This window comes from Carassius gibelio, chromosome B13 (genome assembly GCF_023724105.1).
Source record: "Carassius gibelio isolate Cgi1373 ecotype wild population from Czech Republic chromosome B13, carGib1.2-hapl.c, whole genome shotgun sequence".
In the NCBI taxonomy this organism is placed as follows: Eukaryota; Metazoa; Chordata; class Actinopteri; order Cypriniformes; family Cyprinidae; genus Carassius; species Carassius gibelio.
The window spans coordinates 28,169,976-28,185,692 of NC_068408.1; the positions used below are offsets into that span (position 1 = coordinate 28,169,976).

The following is a 15,717-nucleotide window of genomic DNA, read 5'->3' on the forward strand; positions in this document are numbered from 1 at the left end:
TATTCACTTATGTGCTGATTTCCAACAAAGACAGAAATCTGATGCAGTTGTACTTACCTGACTGGGGTCTTCTACCATGTTTTAATAGCAAAAGATTTGCAAATCTAGTGTCAACCTGGTCTCGTTTATAAAACATTCATCACTAAAATGACGAGAACAACACTTACTACACTCCATTGCTGCCCCAGAAAAGCAACTGCATCCACGGTCCATGTAACGCTAGGCTCTTTGAGAAGCTGAACGTGGTAAACTTTCCCCTCACATCCAAAACACACTTATTTGGAGACATTCTCAAACAAATCCTATGCAGCGCTGCCAACGATTTCCTGATGAAGCGTGTTTACGAGCGAGGTCTCGCTCTCCTCTGGTCAAGATGTGCATGGGCATGCTTTCCCTAGAGAAATGCTCATAAGGAGTTCCACCATCGTATACGTCATGAATCCATCATTGAAAAAACTACAGAAACTTGTACCACCCAGAAATAAGATTTCTCCACTCATCCGAATTGGCCATGTTTAGCATGAAAATCCGTCTCTTTAACACTGAACAACTCTGAATCCATGAAACACTATTGTAGCCCCCCTTTAAGCAAACTTTTAATACATACAACCCCTTGCTGCGGCAGGAGGAACATGTAATATGCATTAATGCTGTAGGTTGCATAACAGAGGGTGGTAGTCCAGCAGGGGAAGCATGCACCCTTCAGAAACTTAGAATGGCGTCCAGTATGAATGAAAATGCTCCATAGAAACATCTCCGTCAGAATAAAAATGCCTAAACTGAAATGGTCATCTGTTGAGAGGTAGGATAACCTTCTATAACCAAACCAAGTTAAAATCCTGCCATGTAAATATGTTAAACTGATTATTTGTACCCATGTAATCACATCAATAGTCGGTCATCAGAATGGGAATGTGATGTCGGCAACGCTGTGCATTCAGTGATTAGGAGACACTACAGTACACTACAGTAGCGACTGGGAAATAGTGGACAAAGATTATACAATTCCACTTGCTGGCTTGCTGTCTAGCTGTCTAATCTGTCAGTGACTTTGCAGGCAGCTTTTTTTCCCGAAGGCACCTCATGAAACGGATTTCGGACAGGCTTCTGTGGCGGAGTAATGGTTTAATGATCTACAGCAAAATATAGAGAGCTTTGGTTATAATTAAGTGGATATTTTATTACTGAAATATTAATTTCTCGCTAGAAATTACATAAGTGGAAAAAGTTGTTCAGAAACATACATTTACACACAAACTGACCACCGACCGCAACTTTCAGACGCCATCTTTATTTTTTTTTGGCTTAACTGTCACAGAATGGAACGCATGGGATTTTGGGATATCAAAGGCAGCGAAGGATACATCTATGCTGCCTTCAAAAACCGGCCAGATGAAGTCATCTCAGGAGAAAGGAAATGAAGATGACATTGATTTCGGACGTGCCTTGAAGCCTTCCTACCTTGGAATGCGACCTCCGAAGGCACCATTTTTCAGTTTTCGGATGCAGCCTATGAAAGTGAATAGCTCAATAAGAACACTTGACCAAAATTTGGCTTTCATTGTATTAATTATTACAGATTCATAAACCCATTTGTAAATGTTGTAAGATAGCTCATTGCAAGCACTATCTGCATTCATAAGCTGCCCTCTCGTGATTCATGTGTTAACAAAGCTTGGTGAGAATCATGTATTTTACCATTTAAATTTATATATTTTTTTAATCATAATACAATTAATTTCAGAGCTGCATTAAAGAAGGTCTTAGGCTACAGTTATTTCCCCTTGCTGAATTGACATGCTTCGGTGTTTTCCAGTTTTCCTCTTCATGCCATTAACATTCATCTGGATGTTTTCAGCCAGCAACATTACAGAACCTTTAATGTTCTCATGTGTCACACGACACAACAATATCAATAATTCTGTGTCACATCTGAATGGATGAAGCGGTTTATCACTTTACATTGTTGAGCAAACGAGAATCTGTTCTTGCATGCAGCTGGCAGATGCAATGCGTAGCGCCTCCTCACACTTTTTTGCAGTTTGGTGTAATTTAGAAACAGTGCCTAAAGTGGGGGAGAATTCCCTCACTTTGGCGATCAGCTCTCACTCAACCGGACCAGAAATGTCCCGGTGCTCCCGATGGCATCTGAGCGGAGTTCTTTCGCTGCAGCGGACACGCGCACTCAGTAGATGATCGGTGGGGAAATGTGAGATGACAGAACTGATAATGCACAAATTACAACAAAGAATCATTAGTTTCACAACTGTATGGTACACCATTAAAGGGAACAATTCATGATAGTAAATTATAGATTTTGCGAAGCAACAAAACAAGTGGGTATACTTAATGGCCCCGACCACACCAGTGGTACGATAGAATACGGCCTTAGCGTGTATGTGATTGTGTTCAGGCCACATGACTGAGCACACGAATGAACACTAGAGATTCAATATTGGTCTGTTAATTCCAAGCAAGTGCGAGCAGCTATTAAAAATATTAATGCAACCCCGTTTTATTTATTTTTTTCTCTCTCTCAATTTGCTAAATATAATTTGCATGTCATCATAGCCACTTATGTCCCAAAATCGAAGCACGAGCACATGTGAACACCACATCGGATTAGATAACGTCTCATGTGGTACACCGAATCTTTAAAGCAGCGGTTCCCAAACTTTTTTCCCTTCTATGTCCCAACCGGGTTGGCGCACCCCCAATCCCCAATTAAAAAAAAAAAAACAACAACAAAGCTTTCTTTTATCGCCATATAGAGTAGTTTAATCATGCGCAAATAACCAGAACACGCATGACAATAAAAACATCAACAAAGTTTCAATATAATGCAACAAAGCTATGCACAAGCTTCCACTTTTAAGAGGACGAGTGACAGATACAGGCTCAGTAACAGAAAGCACGGTTATTTTCAGCTGCGTAAAATAAACATTGTAGCAATAGGCTAGGCCTATTAAATGACCATGGAGCTAGCAGCATCATCATCTCAACCCGCGGCCCGCCACGAATTCAAATGCGCCCCACTATCCTGAACACAATTAATGTTTTTTTTGTTTTTTGTTTTTTTTTAGTTTCACAAATATTTTTTTTTTTACATTTATTAAAAAAATAATTAAGAAATATAAGCTATAGCCTAATGTTTTTTATTTTAAATTATTTTGTGTTTTATATATTATTTTCAGACATGAGCAGACCTACTCACATAACATTAGCTACTCATTTAACGAACACATACAAGCGCCCACTTTTGCAGAATTGAATTCAAATAGCCATCAACAGCCATTAGTTCGGTAAAATTGAGCATCAGAATGGACAAATTTGTTTTTAAGGGAGAAAAAAAGAAATGTGGAAAATGCCAGCGAATGAACACATAGAAATAAGAATAGTCACATTATCAGTAGTGAAGGAGAGTGCTGGATTTTCGGTTTGCCTCGCAACTTACTTGAAGAAGTTCAGGCAAATGGAAACACCATATATTACGAAGCAATCATCCTTAATTGAAGAAATGTGGCAAAACATCTCTGGAGAGAGGTTGTCAGCCAGTTAAGCATATCTATAATATATATTATGGAATGAATGAAACGAGTTGGCATGCATATAGCCTAGCCTGCAGTACATAAAAGAAGAACAGTGCGTAGAAGACACGTTTCCATCGAAAACTAATAAATTATAGTTTTTATTTAAAATAAAAGCGATTACAAAGGAAGTGTTTACTGTTCATGTTTTTGATTGTATGGAAAAATCCCACTTAAAAACAACAGACTGCCATTACATTTTTACTCTCGCGCACCCCCTGGTGGCAGCTCGCGTACCCCTGGGGGTGCGCGCACCACACTTTGGGAATCCCTGCTTTAAAGGGTTAGTTCACCCAACTTGCAAAATTATGTCATTAATAACTTACCCTCATGTTGTTTCAAACCCATGAGACCGTGTTTATTTTTGGAACACAGTTTAAGATATATTAGATTTAGTCCGATAGCTTTCTGTCCCTCTATTGAAGCTGTGTGAACGGTATACCGTCCATGTCAAGAAAGGTAAGAAAAACATCATCAAAGTAATCCATGTGACATCAGAGGGTCAGTTAGAATTTTTTAAAGCATCGAAAATACATTTTGGTCCAAAAATAGCAAAAACTACGACTTTATTCAGCATGGTCTTCTCTTCCGTGTCTGTTATAAGACAATTCAAAACAAAGCAGTTTGCCGGTTCGCGAACGAACCATTCGATGTAACCGGATCTTTTTGAAACAGTTCACCAAATCGAACTGAATCATTTTAAACGGTTCCCGTCTCCAATACGCATTAATCCGCAAATTACTTAAGCTGTTAACTTTTTAAGTGTGGCTGACACTTCCTCTGAGTTCAAACAAACCAATATCCCGGAGTAATTCATTTTCTCAAACAGTAAACTGACTGAACTGCTGTGAAAAGAGAACTGAAGATGAACACGAGTGGACAGAAATGGTTTCACTTTCGCTATTAATCTCAAATGATAGAAACAAGACTTAACGACAGAATAAATTTGTCTCTCAAACCTGAGATCACTGTCGAAAAGAAAACCTAAATTTCAGACTCATGGCTTACAAAAGGGGGCTAAATCACCCAGATCATCAAGATTATTTTGAACTCCAAACCACACAACTTCAGTTTTCTCTTCATTTAGTTGTAAAAAATGTAAAGATAACCATGATTTAATGTCATGTATACATTTACACAACAACTCTATTAGGTTCTTGTTGTTCTTTTTTTAGAGGGAGATACATTTGCATATCATCTGTATAAAAGTGAAAGGGGATTCCATGCTTGCTAAACTTTGACCCGAGAGGTAGCAAATACAAGGAATACAAAATTGGGCCAAGAATGGACCCCTGTGGAACCCCACTGAGCAGAGAAGCAGGTTGTGAATGATCTCGACCAATATTTACCGAAAAAAGTTCTATTTAAAAGAAAAGACTTGAACCATGCAGGCGCTGTACCTTGAATTCCTACAAAATTTTCTAGACGTGAGAGTAAAATGTTGTGGTCAATGGTATCAAACGCAGTGCTAAAGTCTAGTAAAACCAGAACTGCTGAAGACCCTGAGTCGACTGCAGTCAGTAAGTCATTTAAAAGTACTAAGTATTGTGGAAAGCCCTAAAACCTGACTGAAAAACTTCAAAGATATTGTTCTGAATCAAAAATCTATTTATTTGATTAAAAACGACCTTCTGCAAAACATTGGACAAAAAAGGCAGGCCGGTAATTTGATACAACAGCAGGGTCCAAATTAGTTTTTTTTTTTTTTTGGACAAAAGCGTATTTAAAATGTTTAGGAACAACTCCAATTAAAAGACTATTGTTTATAATGACTAAAATACTGTGGCCAAGAACATCAAATGCTTCCTTTATCAATTTAGCTGGAATAATGTCTAATGAACAGTCAGTTAGTTTTGACTGCTTGATTACCCCAGCTAGTGTAGTAGTAGTTTTAATGTCTGAGATATTTCGGACAAATAATCCAAAAAAGTCTCAAAAGTAATGGGTGGCAGATGGAATAGCACATCTGATTTTGGATTAAAAACAGAATTTACTATAATAAACAAAACTTGCAGCTTACTACTATTTTTTGTAATTACTTCAGCAAAGTAATTCCTCTTAGCCATCTGTACGGTATTCTGATAATTATCTTGAGACTCCCGTAACATTTGAAATGATACCTGTAACTTATCTTTTTTCCATTTTCGTTCAAATTTTCTACAGGTTATCCTAAATGCACGAGTCACATCATTCAATCAGGACTCGGATCTAAATTTGCACTTTTTGACATGAAGTCCAAGAGGGATAAACAAACAGAATATAGCACCTCCAGTGAGGAGTCCACATTAAGAGAAAACTATCCAAAAAATAAAAACGGTTAATTTAAAGAAATGACCTATGAATTGCTCTATTGCTCCGGCATTTAAAGCCCGTCGTAGTTGGCTTTGAGCTCTAGGTTTTTCAACTTTACGTGGTGTCAACATCTTAAAAATAATTGACTTATGGTCAGAGAAAGCTTGATCTGATATTTCAACACCAGCAATAGATAAACCATAAGTCAAAACTAGGTCTAAAATATGACCTTGAACATGAGTGAGTTTTTGCACGTGCTGTATGAGATTTTAGAGAGTCGCTCTGCTGAAGCTTCCACTCCCCAGAGCTCTGCCTAGTCTTTTTATCTGAGCCTCATTACCTGCCTCTGGCGTTGAGTGTAGCTAGGTCTCCTCTCGGTTTAGAGTCGTTAAGCTGAGACCTCCACTCTTAAAGAATAATTGTTTTATTATTAACTTAAAGGCTATTCAAACATTATTCTCCATGGCATTTTACATGCAGAACCATCAACAACAAAACCAATTTCTAGAAAATAATAATAATAATAATAATAATAATAATGTGAATAACTGTGCAAACAAGAACACTGTATATTTGTTTGTTTTGTCTGTGTTCTGGTTTGTTGTTATAATTTGCAGATTTTCTAGCTTTAAAACTTGTATGCTCTTTTACGAAAAAATGGTTTGGAATGGATATTTTACATGTGCATTTATGCATTTGGCAGATGCTTTCTTCCAAATTAACTTAAATTGCATAGATTTCATTGTTCTATGTATTCCATAGGAATATCCACATCATTAGCTGCTATCTGTTCCTCAATAGAATAATAAAAAAATGTGTCATTAAAAAGAAGAAAAAGACAAAAGAACAATTGTGCATGATTATGATCATGACATAAATCATTAAATAACACTGCTCCTGAATACCTCTCAGATCTATTACAGCCATATGCTCCATCCAGAGCACTTAGGTCTGCTGGGCAACTGCTTTTAGTCTCCCCCAATGCAAGATTAAAGAGCAGAGGTGACCATGCTTTTGTAGTAGTGGCCCCAAAACTCTGGAATAATTTACCTTTGTACATTAGGCAGGCACCTTCACTTTCTGTTTTTAAACTACATTTAAAAACATATTTGTATAGTACAGTATTGTCACGACCGGGATACAGGAAAACAGGGTGAGAGACCCAAATGCGGGTATGTCTTTTATTAGGGGTAATCCAAATCGTAAACAGTCCATGAAGGGGTCAAAACCAAAGAAGCAATCCAAATAATAATAGACAGAAAAACACACGGGCAAGAACAAGACAGGCATTTGACGTGATAACTCTACAAGGACTCTGTGACACATACTATGACAGACAGGGTATAAATACACAGGGAAATGACAAACGATAATCGGGAGCAATGATTAATGATTAATGATTAATGATTTATTTTATTTTATTCTTTTTATGCTTTTTAGTTTCACTGTTTATTCTATTTTGTATGTACAGCATTTTGGTGAACACCTGCTGTTTTAAAAAGGTGCTCTATAAATAAACTATGATTTGATTTGATTTGATCAAATAATACTGACACGACAAGCATTGCATATTCAAATTTAATCTATTCCCACTCTTATGTCAAAAATAAAGTGGATACAGCTTAAATCTTTTTTTCCACTGGTGATTATTTCTCTGTGAATCCTCATTGAAACCCATTCATCCATTGAAATCCATTGAAAGTTTATTTGGATGCATTGAGTTAAATGTGTATACAATGGTTCCACAGTTAGAGCAGCTGTCCTGCAAATATAAATCAAACTCACCTGCCTGTTTTCTTACTCTGAAGACCTTGTTTTGCATGGTCAGTGTCAAATTTAAGGAATTGTGTGTGTTCACACTGTTAAAAATCGCTGTAAAAAAACGGCCAAATTTCGACAGTAAAATACTGTTTTTCATTTAAACAGTGCATTCTGGGTAATATTCATCGTTTTCGAGAAGTAGCCTGCTGCTATATATCGTAAAATAACAAAGTTCAAATTCGACACTCAGCGGCTGTGTTTCAAATCACACCCTACACCCTCATTCACTATTCCCTACATGAGTTTACTAATATAGTCCACCTGACAGAGAGAATGAAAACTAATGAGTGAATTCAGACAATGATCAACAGCTGCTGTTAATGAGTAGAATCACTGAAGAAAAAAAAAAACATAACAAGACAAACACATGAAATACAACTGACTTCAGCCACAGCCTTAGATGAAATCAACTGAAGATTTAAACAATCAACAAACAGCTTCACCAACTTCACACATTACTAACCAGACTGACTTTATTTCTATCAGATCAGAGATCAGAGATCAAAAAATCTTATTGAGAATTACAGAGATTTAGATGATAATGTTACTGTTTCGTCTGACGTCACCATTGTGGAGATCAGTGTTTGCTTTAGTTGGGCTCCTGACCCTTGACTTTTGTACTTCAACTTTTGTTTCATTGTTATATTTGTATCTTTATGATACATCTGTTACAGCAATATTAATCTTCATGGTCAAGTGACTATGACGGTTTCTGTCAGGCATGATCTACTAGACTGACTTATTGCTATAATAGTCAATTCATAATTTGGTGTTGAAATATATGAGTGAATAACGCTTTTCTTTTGTTTGTTTTTTCAATTTTATAAGATTGAACGGTAATGTGATTATCTGGATATGGATTTAATGAAATTTTGAGCTTTAAATATTTTGGGCAGCAGTCCTCACAACACTGAAAGAGAGACATCAACAATCAGCATATTAATCTCAACAATGGTGACAATCAAAAGGTTTATGATGCAATGCATGCTGGGTACCAGCACAGGATAAAACTCATCCATGACTCCCAGCATGCATTGGGGCATGAATAAATTATGCCCCTGAATTGTTCACTTATTTTCTTGAATTCTTATGTGCTTATAATTTTGCATTTGTTTTAAGTTTTAGTAGCATGTGTTGTGATGTTCAGAACTGATCTGTTCATTTATTTTGTGGATTGTCACCATTGTTGTGATTCATACGCTGATTCTTGATGTTTCTGTCTAAATTTCAGAAAAGGTTTTTTTTTTTATTATGAGTGAAATTTTCTTAACAGTCTTTTATAACTTATGGCTCAGAAGTGTTCATTCTTATACTGTAATATCAATATTCGATAAGAGAAGAGACACGGGATTAGATCAGAAATAATAGTGTTTGTTCTTGTCAATATATAAACAACAATATCAGATTTTTTTTTCTTCTGTGTACTTTTGTTTTGCTATAACAAGTTCCAAAGACGCATTGTTAAAGCATGTTAAAAAAAAAAACTTAGTTGTTGAAAAGTCATGTTCAAGAGCCCAACTAAAGTAAACACTGATCTCCATCATGGTAGTGAAAAAAACACCTAAACCTATTTAACTCTCCATAAGTTCTTCTGTAGACATCTGACAGAAATAAAGTCAGTCTGGTTAGTAATGTGAATCTGGTGAAGCTGTTTTAATAGTTGTTTAATCAGATCTTGAGAGATTTGATGTATTCTTTTATTCAGTTGATTTCATCTAAGGCTGTGGCTGAAGTCATTTGTAGATCTTGTGTTTCTCTTTCCTTCAGTGATTCTGCAGGTGTTTATACTAATGCTCAATCATCAATTAATCACCGAATTATCTCATTAACTTCACTGATTCAGTGTTACTCTAACACTCTGTAGTGTGCACACATTATAAGTGTTCATTTAAAACTGAGGATTTTCTTGTGGGGTTTAAAGGGTTAAAGATTTAAGATGAAGAAAAAACAGCATGAAACATAATTTAACAGTAATAAACTGTAATTAATTTACAGGAAACAAACTGTAGAAAAACAGTTATTTACTGGCGCCCCTGCTGCCAGTAAAAAACTGTTTTTCAACTGTTTCTTGCCGTAAATTAATGGTTGCCAGCAAAAAAGTGTTTTTCTACAGTTTGTTGCCGTTAAGTCAAGGAAAAACAGTAATATACTGTAAAATGTAAACGTCAGATTTACCAAATGAAAAAAAAGTTAATTTAACTAAAATATTTGTGAACATCCATAGAAAAAAAACTAGGCAAAGTCATACACTGATAATGAGAGTAAATACTGAACTTGGCTGTATTAATGTGTGTTTGCACAAGAGAAATCGTTTAATGTAGTTTTGTTGTTCACCATTGTGCTGGAGAGTAGAGCCTTTGCTTCAGTCAATGATGAGCCACAATTTCTGATTTTCTGCTGCTTTATGTAAAGGCAGTAAATGTGGAGTCGCTGATACAGTGATGATCTCTGCGTTAAGTACTTCAGCACATACATGTGTAATACAGCTGACAATGAGCTGCAGTGATTTGAGTAAAAGTCATGTATTTAGTTACTTTATTACTGCACATTAAGTGTTTGCATCGTTATATTAAGAAATATTCCTTCTCAGTGGACTCAAATGAAATAAGTTCATAGTACTAACATCGTAGGAATGCTAGTTTTAAAAACTCGAACTGTTTGAAGCAGTGGGAGTGGAGTTAATTTCTATGGTAGAATTTACGGTAAAATACTGTTAAAAAATAAAAGTGGTAAATTAATGGTTAAGAGCTGTAAATTAACAGTACTTTACTGGCGCCCCTGCTGCCAGAAAATTACTGTTATTTAACGGCAATTTTTTTTACAGTGACATTATTTCTTCCTTTTATTTAGGTTCACAGAGTTCCTGGAGCCTTTTGAAAGAGTTATCCAACCTGAGGAACTATGGCTCTACAAGAACCCTCTGGTGGAATCAGACCACATCCCTAAGAGAGTCATGTTTGTAAGTATACTTCATTCAGCACATTTCAAAACAATTGTGCACTCATAATGGCTTTAGTGATGAATTCTGTGAAATACAAACATTCACAGAATTCATAAGTCACAGGCCTCTGCATGTTGCAGTGTTTTATTAAATATAATGGCTAATTTGATTATGCTTTCAGATACCAATAAGACTGAACCACTGCATAATCTGTGTCTTATTTACTAACCACTTTTATCGGTATAATTTAAAAGTGTACTGAAAGTAATCATCAAAGTATTTCATTATCAATTGTTACACAATACAATAAATAACACAAGTGTAACTATTACATTATTAAATCGTCTGGCGCCGATACAGGATGGCTGCCTCCGTGACGAGCTCCGCATATGTTTTTGTGTTTTTGTTAGTTTGTCCTGTCTTTAGTTATATTCCTGCCATCAGTTTCACCAGGGAAGAACTGCTGAACATTCGGCAGAACACACCACAGGATATTTTACCGGATTTCAATTATTCAGACGTTTTACTGAACGTTGTTATCGGAGGAGTGGCGGCGCTGATCAAGCGCTTTAGGACGCGCAGACGGGGGAAGCGAGCGGGAGCGCTCGTCAGACTCAGGAAGTGCGGATTTCGAACGCCGTTGCCTAGCATCCATCTGGCAAATCTCCGCTCTCTACCCAACAAAACGGACGAACTCCTTCTGCTTTCTCGGACAAATAAGGATTTCACACACTCTGCTGCTCTGTGTTTCACGGAAACCTGGCTGAATGACACCATACCGGACAGCGCGCTCCATCTGCCGGGCTTTCAGCTGTTTAGAGCGGATCGTGACACAGAATCAACGGGGAAATCGCGTGGTGGCGGGACATGCTTTTACATCAATGAACGGTGGTGTACAGATGTAACTGTGTTAAAGAAGGCGTGCTGCTCAAATCTCGAAACACTCTTCATTAACTGCAAGCCGTTCTATTCGCCGCGGGAGTTTCACTCGTTCATTCTGGTCAGTGTTTACATCCATCCCCAAGCGCATGTGACCTCAGCTTTACAGAAACTCGCTGATCAGATCACAGAGACAGAACAACAACACCCGGACTCTGTTTTAATCATTCTCGGGGACTTTAATAAAGCCAATCTGTCCCGTGAACTGCCAAAATACAGACAGCATGTTACTTGTCCCACAAGAGACAGTAATATATTGGATCACTGTTACACCACAATAAAGGATGCATTTCACTCTGTTCCACGAGCAGCTTTGGGACGTTCTGATCACCTTCTGGTTCATCTAATACCGTCCTACAGGCAGAAACTAAAATCAGCTAAACCTGTATCAAGGACTGTAAAAAGATGGACTAATGAAGCAGAGCAGGATTTACAATCTTGTTTTGACCTCACTGATTGGAGTGTTTTTGAAGCTGCTGCCACCGATCTGGATGAACTCACAGAGACCGTAACATCATATATCAGTTTCTGTGAGGATATGTGTATTCCTACAAAGACTCAACTAATTTACAATAATGACAAACCGTGGTTCACTGCAAAACTCAGACAGCTCCGTCAGGCCAAAGAAGATGCTTACGTGAAGGGGGACAATGTCTTGTATAAACAGGCTAAATACACATTGGAAAAGGAGATCAAAGTGGCAAAGAGGAATTATTCTGAAAAAATAAGGACTCAGTTCACTTCCAACGACTCCGCATCAGTGTGGAAAAGTCTAAAGAAGATCACCAATTACAAGACACCACCCCCCAGCACTGTAGAGAATCAACAACTGGCAGACGATCTGAACGAGTTTTACTGCAGGTTTGAAAGAACACCTATCACCTGCCCTGAACGCCTCCCCACAAAACCATTCACACCCTTCACAACTCCTGCAACCAGCCCTGAATGCCTCTCCAAACTACCGTTCACACCATTACCAGCTCCTGCAACCCATCCTGAACACCTCTCCAATCAAGCACTCTCACCATTCTCACCTCCTGCATCCCCCCTCTCCCCCACACCTGCAATTCAGATCAGCGAGGATGCGGTGCGCCAGGTCTTCCGGAAGCAGAAAAGGAAAAAAGCACCAGGCCCAGATTGTGTTACACCAGCCTGTCTGAAATCCTGTGCTGACCAGCTGGCCCCCATCTTCACACAGATCTTCAACAGATCGCTGGAGCTGTGCGAAGTCCCTTCATGCCTCAAACGTTCCACCATCATCCCCATCCCTAAGAAACCCAAAATTACAGGACTAAATGACTACAGGCCTGTGGCTCTAACGTCTGTAGTCATGAAGTCATTTGAAAAACTGGTGCTGGGCCACCTGAAGGACATCACTGGGCCCTTGCTGGATCCTCTTCAGTTTGCCTACAGAGCAAACAGGTCTGTGGATGATGCAGTAAACATTGGACTGCATTATGTTCTGCAACACCTAGACAGACCGGGGACTTATGTGAGGATCCTGTTTGTGGACTTCAGCTCGGCCTTCAACACGATCATCCCAAACCTCCTCCTGCCCAAACTAAATCAGCTCTCCGTGCCCACCTCAGTCTGTCAGTGGATCAACAGCTTCCTGACAGACAGGCAGCAGCTAGTGAGGCTGGGAAAATACACATCCAGCACCCGTACAATCAGCACCGGAGCTCCCCAGGGCTGCGTTCTCTCCCCACTGCTCTTCTCCCTGTACACTAATGATTGCACATCTAAGGACCCCTCTGTCAAGCTCCTGAAGTTTGCAGATGACACCACACTCATCGGCCTCATTCAGGACGGTGACGAGTCTGCTTACAGACAGGAGGTAAAAGAGCTGGCTGTCTGGTGCAGTCTCAACAACCTGGAGCTTAACACCCTCAAAACAGTGGAGATGATCGTGGACTTCAGGAGAAACCCCCCTGCACTCTCCCCACTCACCATCATGAACAGCACTGTGACTGCAGTGGAGTCATTCAGGTTCCTGGGAACCACTATCTCTCAGGACCTGAAGTGGGACATTCACATTGACTCCATCGTGAAAAAGGCCCAGCAGAGGTTGTACTTTCTCCGCCAGCTGAGGAAGTTTAACCTGCCACAGGAGCTGCTGAAACAGTTCTACTCCACCATCATTGAATCCATCCTCTGCACTTCAGTAACTGTATGGTTCAGCTCAGCTTCTAAATCTGACCTCAGAAGACTACAGAGGGTAGTCCGGACTGCTGAGCGAATCATCGGTACAACCCTCCCATCTATTCAAGAACTGTACTTATCCAGAGTGAGAAAAAGGGCTGTCAAAATCACTCTGGACCCCTCACATCCAGCACACTCCCTCTTTGAACTGTTGCCATCTGGTCGACGCTACAGAGCACTGAGCACTAGAACGACCAGACACAGGACCAGTTTCTTCTCTCAGGCAATCCATCTTATGAACAGCTTATAATAACGGCGGACACACTACACTTTATATTTATATACACACACACTTTATTTATCTAACACACATACTTAGTATACACTTAAATTTTGCACACAATATATATGTACATACATAACTTCATTTTGTAATATACTTGCCTACAATTGTCATTTGTATATTGTTATTCACTATCTACTTATTTGTATTTTTTATTCTTTTATTATGTGTTTTATGTTCTGTCGCTGTCATTCTGTTGTACTGCGGAGCTTCTGTCACGAAAACAAATTCCTCGTATGTGTACATACCTGGCAATAAAGCTCATTCTGATTCTGAAAAAAAAAAAAATTCCATACCTGTATGTTTCAACCATACTTTAGTGAAAATCTGTGAAATCCACACTTTCACACTATTCATCATTCACACACCTCTGCATGTTGCAATGTTTTATTAGATATCATGGGTAATTTTATCATGTTTTCAGATACCAATAAGACTGCACCATTTTACCTCTGCCAAACACATTTAGCATCTTGAAATCCTGCCTCGGAATGTTTCACTCACTAAGTGGATTGGCTGTTTTAGATTTATAATAGTAATACTTGTACATTCAAATAATTTATTCTATTCCCTATCAAAAGCTACTATTGATGCTACGTTTCAATAACAATTTGTTCAATCGGTTGTGAAGCATGTACGGAAGTTCTAAACGGCCATGCACTATCATTTTTTTCCTTCTTGTTTTCTCATTATAACGACTTAATTTTCTCTTAGAAGTTACAAAACTGCGCTAGCAGGTGGCACTATAGTCCTGAATATAACTGATGTGGTGTTGTATACTATCCACTTTACTGTACGCAGACCTTTCTCGTGATCGCTATAATTTGTGCAGTATTGTTCATTACTGACTTTTACTTAATTCATAAATGTTAAATGCTTGAATCAATATTATTATTTTGTGTATTAATATTAAGTTTTTTATAGATTCATGAGTTTCATCAATGCGTTCTGGGTCATAAAATAACTGCTTATCAAAACTAAGGTTGACGTCACTGTATTCTGTTCTCACCTATATCTTTATTTGTGCTTCTTTGAGTAGGATGGGATTTAACGATGTAGGCTATTTGTGATGTGGCTTTTCCTTATTATTAATCTTTATTGTTAACCATATTGATGAGAAATGTGATGTATATGTAAAGTGCATAGGCTAATTTAATTCAGTTTGTTCTATAATGTTGTAATCGTTTTTTTTTTTTTTCTGCACACACACATACACTGCACATGAATGCTCTTTTCAAACAGAAGGTTGTAATGCACATGATATATCTGTCACAGCATATAATGACTACTAAAAATATTTTTTAAATATATAATTTTATTTCAAATAAAGGGAAAATTAAAGGTGAATTTAATCCAAGCAGCTCTAATAGATCTTAGAATAGTTCTGCATCCTTCTGAAGGCGCTCTGCCCATGTTTGCGGGGTTGGCATTTATACATTTTAATTACAAAAACAAACCTTTGGTGTACTGTCTCTGCAAAAGTCGACAGTGATTGATCAGCCTTTATTTATGTAATGCAGACGTTATTACCTAGGTGAAGCAAAATTTGCTGAAATATAGACTACAGTAAGAGCGCCCTTTTAAGAATAGAATTATAATAGTGAGTGCCAAAGTAAGAGGGTCAAATAAATAGGGAAGAGATGGGTTTTAAG

The 15,717-nt window shown here is 38.0% G+C and overlaps 1 protein-coding gene across 1 annotated transcript in view; it reads left to right on the forward strand.

The window, feature by feature from the left end:
• The window catches only part of plpp4 (phospholipid phosphatase 4), a 216,857-nt gene that overhangs the window by 90,948 nt on the left and 110,192 nt on the right, over positions 1–15,717 (forward strand). Inside the window, exon 2 of the mRNA XM_052572136.1 lies at positions 10,551–10,659. Coding sequence (XP_052428096.1) covers positions 10,551–10,659 — 109 coding nt within the window. The remainder of the gene's footprint in view (positions 1–10,550; positions 10,660–15,717) is intronic.